At 44.2% G+C, this 14943-nt stretch overlaps 1 protein-coding gene across 4 annotated transcripts in view; it reads right to left on the bottom strand.

Annotated features, from left to right (window-relative positions):
• Positions 1 to 1287: 1287 nt before the first annotated feature.
• Positions 1288 to 14943, bottom strand: part of LOC130597664 (cadherin-4) — a 451693-nt gene continuing 438037 nt past the window's right edge. For all 4 annotated transcript variants that reach the window (XM_057406394.1, XM_057406396.1, XM_057406395.1 and 1 more), the window contains 6 exons: positions 14726 to 14868; positions 11149 to 11382; positions 9832 to 10065; positions 5661 to 5800; positions 3682 to 3846; positions 1288 to 1890 (listed from right to left, as the gene is read on the bottom strand). In XM_057406394.1, coding sequence (XP_057262377.1) covers positions 1684 to 1890; positions 3682 to 3846; positions 5661 to 5800; positions 9832 to 10065; positions 11149 to 11382; positions 14726 to 14868 — 1123 coding nt within the window. In that variant the 3' untranslated portion in view covers positions 1288 to 1683. The remainder of the gene's footprint in view (positions 1891 to 3681; positions 3847 to 5660; positions 5801 to 9831; positions 10066 to 11148; positions 11383 to 14725; positions 14869 to 14943) is intronic.

Raw genomic sequence — 14943 nt, 5'->3', positions numbered from 1 at the left:
GAATATAAAACACAGGTAATCCAAGATTTCATAGCACATTAATTAAGTGGCTCATAATCCATTAAATGTGGTTTATATTACACATCCATGCAGTCTAAATCATTTTACAAACATTAGACATAAACCCACTAGTCCAAATCAGTAAAGGAAAAATGTAATAAAAAAGCTAATAACTATTCGTTATTGGTTAAACTGACCCTACATATAAACTAGGTAGTATGCTACCATTTATAATACTGATGTTGAATTATGCCTGGATGCTGCAAAACCTCTTGCTTACTTGGCAATGCTTGAGCATATTAACCACAAGGTACTTAATAGGCCCTCGTTGCACTTCTCCTCCAAAAAAACACATTTACTACAGATAGCAGCACCTACCCATCGAATAGAAAGGACACACATTAGCTGAGTTACACGATATTCTTGAGCTTTGGCTACTAATGCTCCAAGGCATTAATATTATACTAGACTAACTTCATACTTACGGATGGCAAAAGTGCTGATAAACTGCTCCTGCCCTTTGCGCTGCCTCAGCCTCGAGCAGAGCCACTGCACAAACCCCTGCTTCCACCAGGAAAACAGCATTGGCTTTCCTGCTAGCAGGAATCCCTGGGGTTGCAGGACACCACCACCTAACCCAGCTGGTATTTACATCACTCCAGAGGTCATGGGAGCCAACACACACCGATAGCATAAAAACAAACAACTGGGCCTTTGGTCATGTCACGATTTACTTTGTAGGGTTTAGGCAAGGGCTGTCGGAAATTTCTGTTGCAATAACCAAAGGCTTTATCAACGCTATAGTTCTATGCAGCTACATTGAGTGTGACCAGGTGACGACAGAGCCCCCAGTCGGTATTTTGCATCTGATAACACTGAATTATATACAACATGATGACTAGTTCACCACCTGCTGAGGCTTAAAGATGGCTGTTCAGGTTTTGACTCAAAACATCTTCCCCCTCCCCGAACCCCCCATCCGTTTCCACCCAGAACGAGTCACCCCCTCCAAAAAAGAGGCAAAAAAAGAAAAAAAAGAGGAAAAAAAAAGGAACAAAAACAAAAACAAAAACCAATCTCCAGAGTTCCTTTCTGTTAAATCCTTCCCAGCTAGAACTGGCTTAAGGTCACAGGGAGTGCTGCCCAGGATGGTTGTATGTTTGTTTTCATCACTCCTGAGATTGAAGGGAATCTGATACATGCACCAAAAGGCACTTTCAAATATATATATATATATATATTTTAAAAACAGTGCTTCTGTTCTAAGAAATTCAAGTTAAGACAGAGTGCCTTTCACTCTCTTTAGTCATAAAGCAGGTAAACGAGCAATATCCCAGCTGACATTAAAAAACCAAACCAAAAGAACAAAAAAAACCTGCAGCAGAGACAAGTGTTCATGCGAGACAGCTCAATATTCTAAAAAATAACATTGGAAAGGAAAAAAAAAAAAGGGGAAAAAAAGAAAAGAAACCTCCTATGTCACCACTAAAAATAACAACACAGTCAGCAGGGGATATTAATTAAAAAAGCTGCCACATCTGTACAGTTCTTGCTTCTGCATCGGCTCTTTTTGTTAATGTTGTCGTCTGTGGGTTTGTTTTTTCTATGTTTTTTTCTTTTTTTTTTCTTAATATTCTTTTCTGTCTTCTTCTTATATTTGTTTTTAAATAACGTGAGGTCAGTTTAATCTTCCTCGCCTCCCCCGTACATGTCTGCCAGTTTCTTGAACCTGGGCCCCCAGTCGTTAAGGTAGTCGTAGTCCTGGTCCCCGGAGCTAGAGGAGTTCAGGGAGCTGACGGAGCCGGCAGTGGAGCCACTGCCCTCGTAGTCAAACACCAGCAGGGAATCATAAGGAGGTGCTGTGGGGTCATTGTCAGCCGCCCGCAGACCCTGGGGGAGCAAACACAGGCTGTCAATACCCACCATAGGTGTTAGGGTGATGGTGCTAAGAAGTGCCCAAAGAAGTGGTAAATGCTCCATCCCTGGTAGTGTCCAAGGCCAGGTTGGACAGAGCCTTGGGTGAGATGGTTTAGTGGGAGGTGCCCCTGCCCATGGCAGGGGGTTGAAACTGGATGATCTTAAGGTCCTTTCCAACCCAAATCATTCTATGATTCTAAGGAAGGGTGTTTGGGTAAGGATCTGGGCTGGTGGGATGTTTGGGATCCCTATAGCAAAGCTAAAAGACGATGGGGAAAAGAGAAATGACAATGGTACAAAAATGAGGGTTCTGCAGGTTCCCTATGTTTGGGTGCCCCCCCTGGTTGAGCCCTCCTGGATGCCCCCAGCAGAAACCCACTAACTCCCAGTACCACTGTAAAAGACCTGGATGGAGCAGGAGGGGAGTTACTTCCAAGCATCCAAGTTTGGAACTGGAAAGCTTTCAGTCCTGGACAGCATGTAGTTTCTGGGGTTGCCTGTTAAGATTTCCAGCTTGGCCAGTGAAAGAATGACCAGCACCCGACCAATAACCATTATTTTAATTTTGATGATTTGGATTCCTTTAGAAAAAAAATCCAAACATCAATCCTAGCAAAACTCTGCAATTAAGAGAGACTTGGGGTATGGAATTTTGGGCAGAGGGTTGGGAAGCATTGCTGGTCCTGTGTGTTGTGGGCAGCAGTGTAGGCAGGACATGGAAATGGCCTTGGGATATGAAGGAAAAGAATTGCTTTGCTGCAGCCCAGCATCAGGAAAAGCCTGGTGGAATAGACCTGCAATAAAGCAAAACGTTCTGCATTCATACCTTCCAAAACCCCAGTCTCAGCATGGGGAGATGGAGCAGGTTTTACTGCAGCAAACAGCAGCTGGAACATGTGTAAGAGCCAGCCTTTACGCACATAGATGTATGTAAATATGTGTGTGAAGGATGGGCAGGAGCAAAGGAAGAAGAAATTTTAATGATAAAAATAAGAAAAAAAGCACAGCAGGAAGTGGATATAATAACAGAATTAAATCGCTATAACACTTGTTTTTCTAACTTAGGAAATGAATGGTGTGTTTTGTCTCGGAGGAAATAATGCATTGATTGGTTTGTAACTACTCAATCACCCAAAACTAAAAACAAGATAAGAAACACTAAACGGATAGATATTTGTACAAGCAGATAAAGGAGCAGTAATCTAACATAAAATAAAGAAACCCTCTCTCATCTGGGATGAATCTCTCTGTTCTGTAAACTCTTTGAGGCTTTAGACCAAATAGAACTTACTAGGAAGGCACAGACTGGTGAAATAATTACAAGTCCAGGAGTCCCAAATGGGTCCTTTGTCTCCGGGGAACCCATGCAGCTGCCTTGCCACCACCTCCCTATGATGATGACACTCCTTTGTCTGCATCCAGATAAAGCTTTTACTTCAGCAGCTGCAATACTCCCAGTAATCCAAAGGAGACTGGGATCAGGTTCTACTGCCCGGATGCTGAAAAGCATGGCGTTTGTGAGATCCACAGATGAGGAATATTTGGCTTTTTGCCTTGCGCTTTGGCTTTTTACAGGCTCAACGCCTTTATTAGGCCAAGTCCTGTGTCCTTTGCTCATACCGCTTATTCCCCTAGTTTGCACCTGACTTCTCATGTGAGTAATAGCATCACTTGGTCTATCCAGCCAGGAGAATGTTGCATAGCTGATCTTAGCTGGCTGCTCAAGCTTTTAATATGTGACACAAGACACCCTACAGAACATACCTCATTAATAAAGTCACCAATATCCCCTGGATGTGGGATTACTGGTCTTATAGGATACTGCGGTTCAGCACCAATAGGTCTTTCATCCACCCTTCTGACTCCAGGTGTCTTGTTCAGAACATGATCCATGGTCTCTGGCTGCTGGAGCTGGCTTAAATCATAATCCTGTGAAAAATGGAAAGGCACAGAGTGAAACGAAGAGCTTTTCGTTCCGATCATCTGCTCACCCAATGTACAAACAATGTGAGAGGTCTAATCCTGTTTCAGCTGAAGTTCAATGGCAAATCTGATCAGCAAGTATGCAGCCCCTCTATCTAAATTACAGATGAACTTGACCTCTGAGTAGCTCATAAAATTGACCTCCTAAGAGTGTATCTTAAAACATGAGTAAAATCAAATATTTAAAAACTTCGTGACTATTTCACGTGTCGTCTAAATCTTCGGGATAAAAAATTGTCTTTTGTTTGCATGTGCACAGGGATACATCTAGCTTTTGATGAAATATATAATGTACAGACATTGCTGGTAGACATATTATTGCAATTACATTTCTACAGAGGTAAAAACATTAAAATGCACATTGCATTTATGCATGTAGGCCTTTCAAAGTAATTATGTTCTTTCTGCTCATGAAAAATCCCAACAGAATAGGTTTCTACCAAGGAAGGAGAACCAGGTAATATTTCATTAAAAATGTATTCATGTAGGTAATGGTGTTTTGCTGCTTTTCCTTTGCTGTTATTTTTAATGAATCCTTTCTAAAATATTTAAGCCTACAATGTAGTTGCCTGAAACCAGATACTTCAGCTGGTTTGAATGCTTATAGCAGCACTTTGTTCTACCGGTGAAACTATTCTTGTGCTCAGATGGGGATGATTGAATCTCCAGGAGCAATATTTATAAATAACTTGTCAGCGACAAGAAAAAAGAAATGCCAATTGCAAGGATTTTTCTGTGCAATTGGAACTTCTCAAGTTTTGGACAAAGTCCCTGTGTTGGCTCCCCGAGGTGGCTCTTGCCAGGCTCATCTGCTTGCCTGTGGATGCCACCGGGACCACCCTCAACCATGACCTTAGGGCTGAAGCAAGCAAGAATACAGCCATTACATGATTCAGAGCCACATAATTTGTGTGAACATTATATTTGAGAGTGTCACAGGCTCTTTGCTTAGGCAGGAATAAAAACCCCGGTGTCTTGACCATGAGCAACCAAACTTTGCTATTTTAGTTGAACTACATCCCTAGCAGAGGGAAAGCACATCCCAGGAGTGCAGGCAAGGGAAGTTTTCATGCAACATCAGCATCGGTGTCTGTAAGAAGAAGCCACCACAGAAAAGCTGATGCATTCAGGCAGACTGTGGCTTAGGGCTCCATCACCAAGCAAAGCTTTGCCACCGTATGCTTCACAGTGGAAAAGAAAATCCCCAAATGTATTCAGACACTTCTCACAAACTACATTCAGAAATTAAAAGAAATTAAAGAAGCATTAGAGACGATTAAGTAAATGCAGGGAAATCCCACAGAAGCTCTAGGTTCAAGCAAGCCAAGGCAAGTGCCTGCAGCCACGGTTCTGGGGAGAGTGGTAGCTGCTGGCTGGGTTTTATAAGATCTCTAATGGGGAATGGTAAAATACACAAATTTAATGACTGAAATAATGTAAATACTGTTTGAATACGAGTGGAGTGGATTGATTTTTTTGTCCCTCCCCAGGAAGTTGACTAGGGCATAGACAAATCCACTTGGCATCAGACTCCTGGCACAGTCCTGCTCCAATGCCAGTGTCCCAGTGACATGCTGAATCCCCTGGACCTCCACTGGCTCTCACTGACGTCCATGCCACACTAGGGAAGCCAAGAAAGCTGCTTGGGAATAAACAAGGGGAACACAACCCTTTGCAAGTAATTTAGTGAAAATTTCTGCCTTTTTGAGAGTACAGATTGCACAGCTGCTCCTTGGCCACAACCCACAGGCTCTTCTCACCTGGTCTTCCTCTCCACCTCCTTCTTCATCGTACTTCAGGATATTGTCCCTGACATCGTCCTCGGGGTCAATCAGGAGCTGCTTGGTGTGGCGCTCCTTCTCCCGGCGCTTCATCCACACCACGAACAGCAGAACCATGGCTGTAATAGGGAAGAAGCTGGGTGAGCTGCAGCCTCACATGGCACAAGCCCAGGCTGCATGGGCCAGAGTGTGGTGGCGTGGCCCAGAGCCTCACCTGCCCTCTTCCACTATGGAGAACCTCACTGGCTGCTAGTAAGAGGAATGGAATTTTCTCTTATTGCATAGTCTGCTTCATAAGGGAGAGCTCAGTGAATGCTGTGACAGGCCTCCACCACAAACATTTCCTTAATGTTTTTTTTCCTTTTCCAGTGCTGATGCGGCTGACTTTTATCAGATGTAAACCACACCATCAAACGGAAAGCAAACAGGAAGTGTGAAACCTGCAGCTTTCTGAAAAGATTTGATCTAAATCCTGAATTTTCAGGATTAGATTTCCACCTTTATTTCATTCATGGGCACAAAAAAAAAGGTGGGGGAAGACAGCTGCAGAGGTGCTGAGAAGCAAACAGGTACAGGTGGCCCACATCTTGTGCACAAGCAGCTCTTCCCTCAGTGTGATACAGCAATGCCCATTCAGGTCACAAGCCGTGGTCATAGGAGTCATTTTGTTGTTTGCAGTTGGCCAAGAAAGACTGGTTTGTGGAGGCTGTGTAACACTGGGTCCTGTAATTGGATTTGGACTCCTTCATACTTTTCTTTGCTACAGGAGGAAGGCTTTCTATACTTCCAAGACCACATTAGCCAGGACATTAGCATACACATTTGGCCATTGACTTGCAAAGCAACTCTAAGATCATTTGAAATCCTTTCAGAGAGCAGGGCTAGCTTTGCAGAACAAGAAAGAGCAGATCTGGTAGCACACAGCCAACCTCCTCAGGCATCAGCATTTACATGCCAGGACCTGGCAAATCTCTTTCAGCACAATTAACAGTGAGAGAGGAACAGTTCTTCAGTCATGAGAAGATTTTCCCAACTTAAGCAACTTTACCCAAAGGGAATGCTGACTCCCTGCTCCACAACCTCATCCTTCACAAGTCCACTCACATCTCAGAGGTTGTGTACTCCTTGTGATTTACCTGTGCTCTGGGAACCTAAGCCTCCACTAACATAAGGAAACCAGACCTTGTCTTCTTCAAGAACCTGTTAATACGCTCGTTTTCATTCTCATACTCAGTAGCTGCAAATAATGCCATCAGAATAGAAATTAAGCCTGAGCAGCTGATGCAGTCACACCTCCTAGTGTCTGCTTCCCCCTCCATTCTCCATGCAAGCCACACCAAGCTGTGACAGAGGCAATCTGCTGGAGAATGGAGACATGGATGGACAGTGGAGGTGAGAACGCGTGGCCCAGGTTTGTTTCATCTGGGTCAGCTCTTGACCATGCCAAACTAATGCATCCAACACAAATGAATCCAGGCAGGACGTAAGATCCCAACCGTTCTTTGTATTTTTTAGCTGCACAAGCAACCACATTTTCTTTCCCTTTACCTGTCTGCTGAGCCCGGGTGTTGCTTCATGGAGGGTAAGGATAGAGAAGAGACCAGACCCTGGGGAAATGGGCGAGCAGCTCAGCCTGCAGCCCCACTTTGTGAGGAGGTGTGGAGGAGGATCTGAGTTCTTCCTCCCAGCACCAAAGTGTTTATACCCAACAGGAATTCAGTGAAGTGAGTGGAAGAGGACTGGACAGCTAATTACTGCCATTGTGTGCCAACTGGCTGCCATCCTGGCCTGCCAGCTAACAGAATTGTTTTCAGATACTTCAGCATCTCTTTAATGCTTATCCTGGATCTATTCAAGGCAGAATAAAGAAAAGGGAAGAAAATGTAACTCTTATCTGCAATATAAAACCTCAGCTGTTTAGCCGACTATTGAAGTCCTTTTCTCCTTGATCCTTTTCAAGTCTCTCACAACAAGATACCTGCCTAGTCCACAAAGACAATATTATAATGGTTACTAGGGTTTATCTTCTCCCCCCCCCCCCCCTTTTTTTTTAATGCTACTTTTTCATGCAGTTGTAGTTTTTTTCCGTGCCATTAATGCCTTTACAGCTACCTTGGAAAAGAAGGGACCTTCAAAGTGTCAATAGTGGATGTAGTGCACTCTCCTTCCTTTTATTCACTCTGCAGAATGGGAAGTGCTATTACTGCTGTTAGACCCATTTTCACTCTGCATGTAGCTTTCCTTGAAATCTATTGTCTTCACCCTTCACAATTTTTTATTGCATTGCTTTCCTAAATGTATTATTTGTGCAGCTAATACATCAGGTATTGGGAAAAAAAAACACCTTTGAGCAAAGGTAAAGGCAGAAACTTCCCTCACCTGAGCAACCTTAGATCTGTTCTCTTGCTGCTTCTTTCTTTTAAAGCCATCAAACTTTGACCTGCTGACTCAAAAATGGACAAATAGCATAAAAAACCCTGCATCTGCCTTTTTCCAGGATATTGTTCAGAGGTCACGATGTAAAACAGATAGAAAGGAGGCAAAACACGGAAGGATGTAAATGGAAAACTGTTCATCACATATTACATTTTTCATCACTGATACAGTGCTTTTGCAGCTCTTGAAGATAAAAAGAAGTCAATTAGAATGACAATGAATGTAAAAATAAGCTTTTGTAATAAAACCCATAATTTAAAATGGGATAATGTATCTGAAAATGAAAAAAGGAATCTCTTAAATCAAATGTCCTTCAGCTAAAGTTAATTTCAGTCCATGGGATTTTCAACTTTTTAGATTGTATTTTAGCAGCGGATTCATGCAAGACCACCAAAAGGAGAGCCCTGTGTTTAAATCACCTTTGTGGCTTCCAGTACAGCACTCCTGCATATCCCAGAGTACTAAACGTGGTGGGACTGAGGAATACCACATTTTCTTCTGGGTGTACAACTGTGGTGTGTTCACAACAAATGCCCTTGCTGAAGGGAGCAGCCTGGAACATTTTGGCACTGGGAATCCTCACTCAGCAAAGGACAGGAATTGTGCATCGTGGCTAGGCACAGGGATGCTTCCACTGGCTCAGATGAGCTGGAGGAGGAACAGGACTGCATGGCCACAAACACGGTGTTCTGGCTTGTTCTCCAGACCAATACAGTAAATCAATTATACGACAATATATTCCTATCTCTGGCCCAGGAGGGTGGATGTTTGCCCAAAGATGACCCATTCTCTTAATGTACCACATCATATCCACATTAGAAGACATTTGTAGCATACGTCGCTCTGTCTGCTCTCTGTTTAAACACACTGGGGGTAAATATTAAATGTGATTTAGCACCATAACTCCCATTAGCTTTAATGGGAATCCTATGGTTTCATCCTGTGTTCCTTGATGAATATTTACCTCATTGTTCATTTCAACGCTCATTTTTATCTATTCCTACTGTGCCAACTCCTGCTTGAAGTTATAATGATATCATTTTTATTTTTAAGTGTGTGCACACATGGTTATTGGTAATGCTCATGGAAGCTCAGAACTAACAGCGTTGCTGGGCTAAAGGGATGGCTTTGCCTCGAGCAAAGTGATGGCCAGCCCTTCTCCATGATACACTGCCAGCTCTCCAATGCTCCTGACAAACTGGGGATCCTTCCTCTTAAAGCACTCATCATCCACCATGATCTTTTGCTCTGAACAACCAAAAAGCTACAGCTATGCACTGGCTTGGCTAGGGACCAACCAGACTCTCACAACCAGTGCATCAGGTACTGGGAACCAGTATATCCACAGCCAGCTAGGAACCTGAGAGGTATGGGGCTATCTGCCCCAGGATTTTGGACAAGTCCTTCAACCTGGTCCTGCACTCACTACCTACAAGATGTTGTCAGGTGTCACTATGTTTGTAAAGCTACTGGAAGTCCTAGAAAGAAAAGCCTGATGTATGCAGAGAGTGCACCAGCTCATTCTACTGATGCTGCATTGAAGGAGCTTCAAAAGCAGATGTGTGAACCAATCCCTGCAGCCCAAAGCTCAAGGCACTGTCCCCTGCATGGAGCTCTCAAGGCTCTGGAAAAACACCATGTATAGCAGTGGGACAAAAGGGAATGGGATGGGAAACATCACGTTTCCCAGCAGCGTGAGCCTTGTAATACTTACTGAGTAAAATAATGATGCAGATCAAGATGGCAATGATGGCACCTGTGCCCAGCCCTGCTGCAGCCACTGCCCCAATGGTGGTGCAGTCACCGTTCTCGTCGCACGGGCACACCTTCACTTTGATGATGGACGTGTTGTACAAGGGGGGGTTTCCCGAGTCCGTCACAATGATTGGCACGTCATACACACCTGCTTCCAGGTATGTGATTCGTAAACTGAGCTGGGCATAATCGCCTAGAGAGACCAAGACAGACAGACAGACAGACGACAGACACTGGTAGAGCCTTGCATCTGCACTTGTAGATGCAGGGCTCCTCTGCTACAGCAGTCTTCTGAGTCCTGAAGAAGAGGCTATCAACAGCACACCTGGGCAGGACAGTTTCAGACTTCTGCCCTAACAATTGGGTCAACAATCAGCCTGTGCCTTGTAAAATACTGTGTTCGCACTGCTGCACTAACCTACCTTGATGCCATTTGCAAATCTGGTTGCAAGTGTTTAAAACAGCATGAAATGCAAATAGTAAGGCATGGATGATACTCCCTGGGTCTGGGCTGCCGCTGTGGAGGGTTTCTGCTCACCCACCATCCCTCATCAGGATTTTTGGGAAGCCCATTGCCTGCTGATGACATACTCAATCAAGCAATCCCTCTTGCGTTCCCTCCCATGGAGACACAAGGGCTGTGGGACTGAGCCCCGAGCTGTGAGGGAACGAGCCATTGCCCCTAGCCTGGCAGAAGGTGCAAGATCTCAGTGAGAGGGACCAGCTTTGAAGCCAAAAGCAGCCAGTGGCTCCCTGATATTTTCCATCCTTTGCTGAAACTACCAATAAGAGGAACAATTATGGTTACACACTGCAATATAAAAATCCTTCACATGCTGGTAATCTTCACACTTACCTGGCCCTCCTGGTTCCATAGTAAATTAAAAGGCTGCCTTTATGCAATTATGGGCAGAGAAATGAACATTGATCCTGATTGTGGCTTATGACAATTACACTGGAGGAACATAAGGAAGACTGATAATAGCTTTTTTCCCCTTGGCCATTATGGATGATTTATATTCTGTTCGCTACTGATAACTGTTCATAATTATGAACTGCATTAAAAAAAAGCCAAGTGCCAAGGCTTTTAGAGTTATGCTGCAGGTCTGATACAAATCATTTCTGATTAACTATCTTGTCTATAATGTCAGCCATAATGTGCTTTAAAAAATAAAAATCAGATAAAAAAGTGGGAAAGTTTGGAAGTTTGAAACCGCATGTGGCCTCATTAGTGAATCAGAGTCCAAATGTCCTCAGGATTGCCTGCCCCATTTACCATTCAGCCGTGTTATGGTCCAGTTCTTCCTCACCGCAGATGGCACACTTGGCAGCTCGAAGACAAAGGGCCCGACGTTTGGATCGATGTCAGCATCCGCGGCTGTTATGTTGATGACATTCAGGTTTGGCTTTTCACAGATCTGTGCCTCTTTTGGCAGGAGCTCAGGAGCATTATCGTTGATGTCGATTAGGTAGATCTGCAGAGTGCCAGTGCCGCTTGCGGGGGGTATACCTGAGCGCGAGAGGCAGAGCCAAGCATGGACCAATGACCATCACTTGAGAAGCAGTGGGATTGACAACAGCCCTCTCTCTGCCATCCAATTTCAATAAACCAGGATTTTCACCCTCCCTCCTTGGACCTTATTAGGGACATACTGCACTTTCATGGTCCTTTGCTTTAAGAGGTGTTATTAAAAGTTCCCCAAGCCTCCTAATGTTGCTGTTTTTCACTCCTGCAGAACACTGAGGTTGAGTTCTGCAGATCTGTAGCCTACAGCAATGTCCTTAGTCAAACTCCAAAAGTACAAGGAGGTGACGTCAAGTTGCTAGTGCAAATTTTGGTACTGGCTGTTTTGAAGATGAATAACCATTAGAAAGATAGCTAACAAGAGGAAGAAGGTGGCTTGGAGGGGAAAAAAGGTAAGTAGTGTAACCTGTTGGTCAGCATTTACTGTAGCACTTGCTAGCCAGTATTTAGATTCGCAGACTATTACACTGCTGCAAACAAAGCCCATCGCACAGTTAGCCCTAGCTTCAGTGGTGAAAGGTCCCTGCTCAAAGCTATGAGCTAACCATCATCATTAGCCCATGGCAGCAGCAGCATGTCCCAACATACAGTTCTTCATCCTCCCTACATTTGTCACAAACAGCAGGGATGCTGCAGCACAGCAGCCTCAGTCCTCCAGTCCCTTCCTGATGAAAAGCCACATCTGTCTGACTAACAACCACTTACACAAAGTGATACCTGCCCTGGCTAGAGACAGCAGCCTTCCCCGCAATGCCAAAGTACTCTTTATTGACTTTGTATTTTCAGTTTTAGCTCTTCCTCCCAGTGCTGGATGGAATGCTACACAAACTACTTCCCCACTAGGCTTCCGAGTGTTACTTCTGCTGCTATAGACTTTCCCTCCTACATTCCTTTCTCGTTTCTGCTCCATTTTTCAAAGGAGCCTTGAAAACTCTGAAGGAGCCCTGAAAATCCTTCTTTCATGGTTCCGACATAAGCTCTTCAATCATTGATCTCATCCTTTCATCTAGTAAGCATGGGGTAAGTCTCCCTCTAAAACAGTGTCTTTGATCAGCCTTGAAAGTTTCTGGAGAGACAGACGGGATGTTGGGGCTGAATGTGAAAACTGACTTTTGGGACCAAGGAAAGTGGTTCCCCTGTTTTCACATTGACCAGAGTATCTCCTGGGATGAACGCAAGGCTCACATTCTAACCTCTGAGATAGACTGAACGGGAACTAGCAGTCCCGAGAGGTGCTAACTGGCATGTGGCTGACATAACCTGCAACTGCTGCACATGGAAATGCAGTTTTGTAGGGTTATTTGGTATCACCGGGCTCTGGGTCCTGGTAGTTTGGTTCTTTGTGCTCCTGAGTGCAGTTCTGGGGCAGTCTTAGAAGAAATGAAACGAACTGACTCCCCTTTTCCTCCCTCCCTTTTCACTGCAGAAAAGACTTTTCTTAAGTATCTGCACTGTAGCCCAGGGAGAGAAAGAAAGCAGGTCCAAGAAGTACTTGGCTGAACTTCTTCTTTATCATATACTGAAAACAGCAAAAAGAACTTCTAGAAAACAAGATGCTGCTGCTTCTTCAAGAAAGGAACAAAAAGCTCCACCAAAACCCTTGAGGCAAAGCCTTTCCTTAATGAGTACATGATGCTGGAGAGCCTGGAACTTTAGAGAAATGTGGAAAGAGTCTATTAGCCTCGATGAAACTTTAGCTGTTATCCTAAGCACTCTAGACAGAATTTTAAATAAGGTATTGCTTTATGTGCATTTTAATGGCTGCAATATATGAGTGATGGATTAATTTTTCAAAATACAGAGATTTATGTATGTCCTTACTTTCTGAGCTGCTGAATGATGGATGTGGAAGTGCTGATGCATTGCAGTGTCAGCACTGAAGCCAAGGAAAGGGGTTAACTCCTAATCACATTGTACTAAGTGCCTGGGATTTGCAAGGTCAGATGGTGAGGATTAGTTTGATGGGTTCAAGTTCTACCACTGCTTTTGTGAATAGCCTTGACCAACTTATTTGATCTGTTTTGTGGTCTTGCAGATGAATGCTGCTGTACCCCCTTGAGACTATTTTGAATTCTGCTGCCCTGGCTGCAAAGTGGAAGCTTAGGATGGGGCTAAGTCCCACCACTCATGGCACAAAGAAAGTGCAAAACTTGCTTTTTGGTGCTGCTATTGAGCACTGAGTTTGCTTTGCCCCTGTGACCCTGGATGCAACGACTGAAGTGAAGCCTGAAACCCCAGAGGGAGCAAGTTTTCATTAGCCCTGCAAGCACCACCGTAACTGCTCATAATGGCACCCTTCAGCCTGAGGGATGACAAGAGCTAACACACACTGCCCTGAAAGAACCTACAGAGTATGAGCAATATAATTAGGTGCTCACAGCCAAGCCTAGACTTAATTTTGCTGCTGAAGCATGGCTGTGGTTTGATGTGAGTGCTCAGCACCTTGCAGGGGGAAGGTGAGGGTGGCAGAAGGGGAGGAAGACCCTCTTCTTGCCCAGGGAAACTACTGGGCCCTCCACAAAGCCTTTTCCAAGTGGGGGAACTGATGAATGAAATACCAGCACAGCCACATTCTGCTATCATTAGCAAAAGAATCATCAACTCCTCCTAATCAGAATTAGGAAGAAAAATCCAGGGCAGCAGCAATGGACTGTGTGCCCTTAAGTGAGGCCAGTGCTGAGGTTCACAGTGTTAATTTGACTGAAAGCACTGCGTGACCTTAAATGAATAGTGAAGAGCAAACCTTAGTGGGACTTCTCCATGAGAATATCTGTACTGGCCTCAGTGGCTTTGGTCCACCTGCATCCAGATGCTCTGATGGTGGTGGGACATTTCACAAATGGTGGTGGACAGAGAGAAATCAGCCTCGATGACAGACCCACAAACAGACACCTCTCATGAAAGCCACAGCAGTTCAATGGATCATCGGCTTATTTTTAATACCCGCCTGCCATCCCCTACAATTATTTCTGATTTCCTGAAGGAAGGTTTCTGGAATGCTCTGCTCAGTGCCTTTGGGATGATCAGCAGGACCAGTGTGTTCAGCAGCCCTTGGAGAGCGCATCCCTTTGACATTTTTTTAAGTTCAGGCTATACTGAACTCCCCAAATCGATTTTCCATTTGTCCTCCCCTTCCCTTAATAACACTCTCTGTATACTGTGCACATTTAATTTACTCCAGCAATTTCCCGTCCCACTTTCACATTTTTGACCATAAAAACCTGGGAAAAAGATAACTTATACTGACAACTCTGTCAGGGCATCATTTCTCTTAATGCATCACATTAGAGTCTTATTGAAGCATGAACAATGTGAAGCTTGGGCTCACCGTTGTCAGCCGCCAAGAATGTGGCCTCGTAGACATTATTCTTAATGTAGTCTGACTCTCGATCAAGGACAGCAGCAGTAGTGATCTGACCATTTGTGGCATTAATGTTCAGCCAGTTTGCAGGATCTGACAGCTTAGAGTATCTACAGAGAAAGGAAATAAATACACGGCAGTCTTTTCACGGACATATCCTTAATACTGCTTGAAATAAGGTTTTT

Source organism: Pezoporus wallicus, unplaced genomic scaffold (assembly GCF_028554395.1).
Source record: "Pezoporus wallicus isolate ANWC-B61680 ecotype Strahan unplaced genomic scaffold, APGP_CSIRO_Pwel_v1 contig_6783, whole genome shotgun sequence".
NCBI classification, from domain to species: Eukaryota; Metazoa; Chordata; class Aves; order Psittaciformes; family Psittacidae; genus Pezoporus; species Pezoporus wallicus.
The sequence above is the reverse complement of the archived record's forward strand: the minus strand, read 5'-3'. Positions and strand labels throughout refer to the sequence as shown.